At 36.6% G+C, this 2,915-nt stretch overlaps 1 protein-coding gene across 1 annotated transcript in view; it reads right to left on the bottom strand.

Moving 5' to 3' along the window:
- The window catches only part of LOC101850065 (coagulation factor X-like), a 45,442-nt gene that overhangs the window by 38,427 nt on the left and 4,100 nt on the right, over positions 1–2,915 (bottom strand). Inside the window, exon 4 of the mRNA XM_035968281.1 lies at positions 148–254. Within this exon, the coding sequence (XP_035824174.1) occupies positions 148–254 (107 nt within the window). The remainder of the gene's footprint in view (positions 1–147; positions 255–2,915) is intronic.

Below are 2,915 nucleotides of genomic sequence, written 5' to 3'. Positions count from 1 at the left end.
GAAGAAGAAGAAGAAGAAGAAGAAGAAGAAGAAGAAGAAGAAGAAGAAGAAGAAGAAGAAGAAGAAGAAGAAGAAGAAGAAGAAGAAGAAGAAGTATTTAATTGACAATACATAATTTAGTGAATAATGTCTTTCAAAAGGCCTCACCAATAAGGCTGCTTGAAAGGGGTGGTCAGCTATATCAGCGTCTTCTCCACCCACAACGAACTCGCTCTCATTGACCCCTGACCCTCTGAAGACCAATGGAGTGCCACCTGTGGCAGAGATGACAAAACTTGTTTATTTTTCGTTCCAAAGTAAGGGTTGTTGAAAAAATGGTGAAATGGTATAAGTTTAACGCCTCTATCAACACTATTGGGTTACTTAAGAGGCGTAAAAGTTGCTGGGCACTAGAAGCACAAAAGTCGTAAAAATACAAAAGATTGAAATCTTTATGAGAGAAATATACGAGGGGCAAACCAAAAGTTGTTGTTTTTTTACCTGACCATGAAGGAATAAAAGCAGAAAGCTGTAATTTAGCAGTAACTTTAATCTTTCTTTATCTAGCCACCTCTTAACGTTATACATTTTTGTCATCGATACATGACCTTGAAAAGACCTTGAAAATTAAAGACCCTCTATTTGTCAGAAAACAAGCCATCTACCGCCTCTTTGACATCATCACCACTTTTTAAAATTCCTTCCTTTTGAATCCTTTCTTAGTTTGTAGAATGAAAAAAGTCGGACGGGGCTAAACCTGGAGAATAGGATGGATGTGGCAAAATTTCATAGCCACTTTCTCGCGCACTTTCTGCAGCTTTTCATGGAGTGTGTGCTGGCTCGTTGTCGAAAAGCAACAAAATGCCTCTTCGGATCTTTCTTCTTCGTTTTTCTTTCATAGCCTCTCGGTTAGCTGGTTAGCTGGTTAGCTGGTTAGAATAATGGTCTCCGGTGATCGTAAGTCCATTTTCAAGATAGTCAGTTAAAATTACTCCTTCTTGGTCCCCACAAACTGAAAGCATCACTATTCCACTTGCTGGCTGCGTCTTTGCCCTCTTTGGTGTTGGAGACGAGGACGATTTCCACTCAATTGGAGCACATTTTGACTCACGATCGTAGTGGTGGACCATGTCTCATACATTATTATAAGTCTTTAAAAAAATTAGTTTCATCCTTTTCATACAAACCAAGCAATTCTTGAGAACAATACATACGTTGCACTTTTTGAGGAGGAGTCAACAAACGTGAGACCCATCTCGCAGAAACCTTGGTCATATTTAAATGTTCATTTAAGATTCGTTTAACTGATCCAAGGCTAAGCATAGTTTCTTTGCTCACTTGTTCGACTGTCACTCGCCTGTCAGACAGCACAAGTTTCTTGATTTTCAACACATTCTCTTCTGTTGTTGCTGCCACTGGGTGACCATCACGGTGGTTATCTTCAATGTCCATGAATCCGCTTAAAATTTTTTTACACCAAAGTTCTATAACAGCATGTATTGGGCAATCAGTTTCATAAAGATCTACGGCATGCATTTCCGTAAAAATATTTTGTAGTGTCTTCCCTTGCGAGAATAAAAACTTCATTACTGCATTGTGCTCAATTTTCTAAATTTTTAAATTGAAACTGGAGAACAACATACACCCATTCACTTACAGTGCACTGTTGGTAAAACCAGTAATTGGATATTCCCCACAATTTACAAGCATTCTAAGACGATGATTGTTGGCTTTCACCACACATTTCAGCTTTCTACATTTATTTCTTTATGGTCAGGTAAAAAAACCAACTTGCCTCTCGTACAAGGGATAGATGGAGGAGAGATGAAGACGATGTATGTTTTGTTAGGAAAGAAGAACCAAACCACACCATCTGATGACAAAACTGGTTTCTTGAGATAAACAAATATAAATAAAATTAACTCTCTTGGTCACTGTTTGTACTGGTTTTGTTTTTGTTTTTATTATAAATGAAAGCACATTTTTGATGAATGCAAAGTATTTACAATGTCTAAAGCATAATATGTTTTATCCAACAGTTTTTACTGAGTGCAGCTTCAAAGGTTTTTACAAAATTAGTTAGATTATCCGTTTAGTGTTTTTATAGTACTCGGTGCTCTTAATGTGCAATATTTCTTTGTAGTATTTATAATAAGTGCATTTTAATATTTTAAAAATAAGTGCACATCATTTATAATTTTTTAATGGATGTGTACTATTCAAATTTTTAACTTAATTAATTTTCAATGAGTGCACACTATTAAGCATTTTTACTGGAGTACGTTGTTTTTCATGGATGCAGGTTTTCAAAGTTCTGATGTCAAAACAACCCATTTAGAAAAGATATGTACGACTTTCGAGAACCAAAACTTAACTAAGTACGTAATGATGACACCAATACTAATAACTACAGCAGTCTGTCAAAAAAGTCTTCTAAGGAGAGCTAGAGAATATACAGTCGGGCACTAATTATAATTTTAAATCACTATATTTTAAAATTACAAAGACACGGAAAAGCAGTAGTAGCATCTTCAACAGCAAAAACAATAACAACAGCGACAACCTCAGCAATGACAACAGCAATAGTAACAGCAACAACAACATAAATAGCTACACCACCACCACCACCACCACCACCACCACCACCACCAACAACAACAACAACAACAACGACAACAAAAACAGAAACAACAACAACAACAAACAACGGCATCTGTAAAATAAGTTTTGGGGTGTTTAATGCCCTTACCAACACTATTAGGTTATTTGTTTTTTTTTGGTTATTTTTTGGTAAATATTTTACGGCGCTCGCAACTGCATAAGGTCATATGAGCGCGCTGGACACACCTAATATTTTCAGTTGGTAGGAAATTTTGAATTTTGCCCGGGTGGCGGCCGAAGCCTACTCTTATCGATTTTAGACCACCAAGGGATCT

The sequence above is a fragment of the Aplysia californica genome, unplaced genomic scaffold, assembly GCF_000002075.1.
Source record: "Aplysia californica isolate F4 #8 unplaced genomic scaffold, AplCal3.0 scaffold00049, whole genome shotgun sequence".
In the NCBI taxonomy this organism is placed as follows: domain Eukaryota; kingdom Metazoa; phylum Mollusca; class Gastropoda; order Aplysiida; family Aplysiidae; genus Aplysia; species Aplysia californica.
Note: the sequence above shows the minus strand (reverse complement) of the source record. Positions and strands in the feature narration are given on the sequence as shown.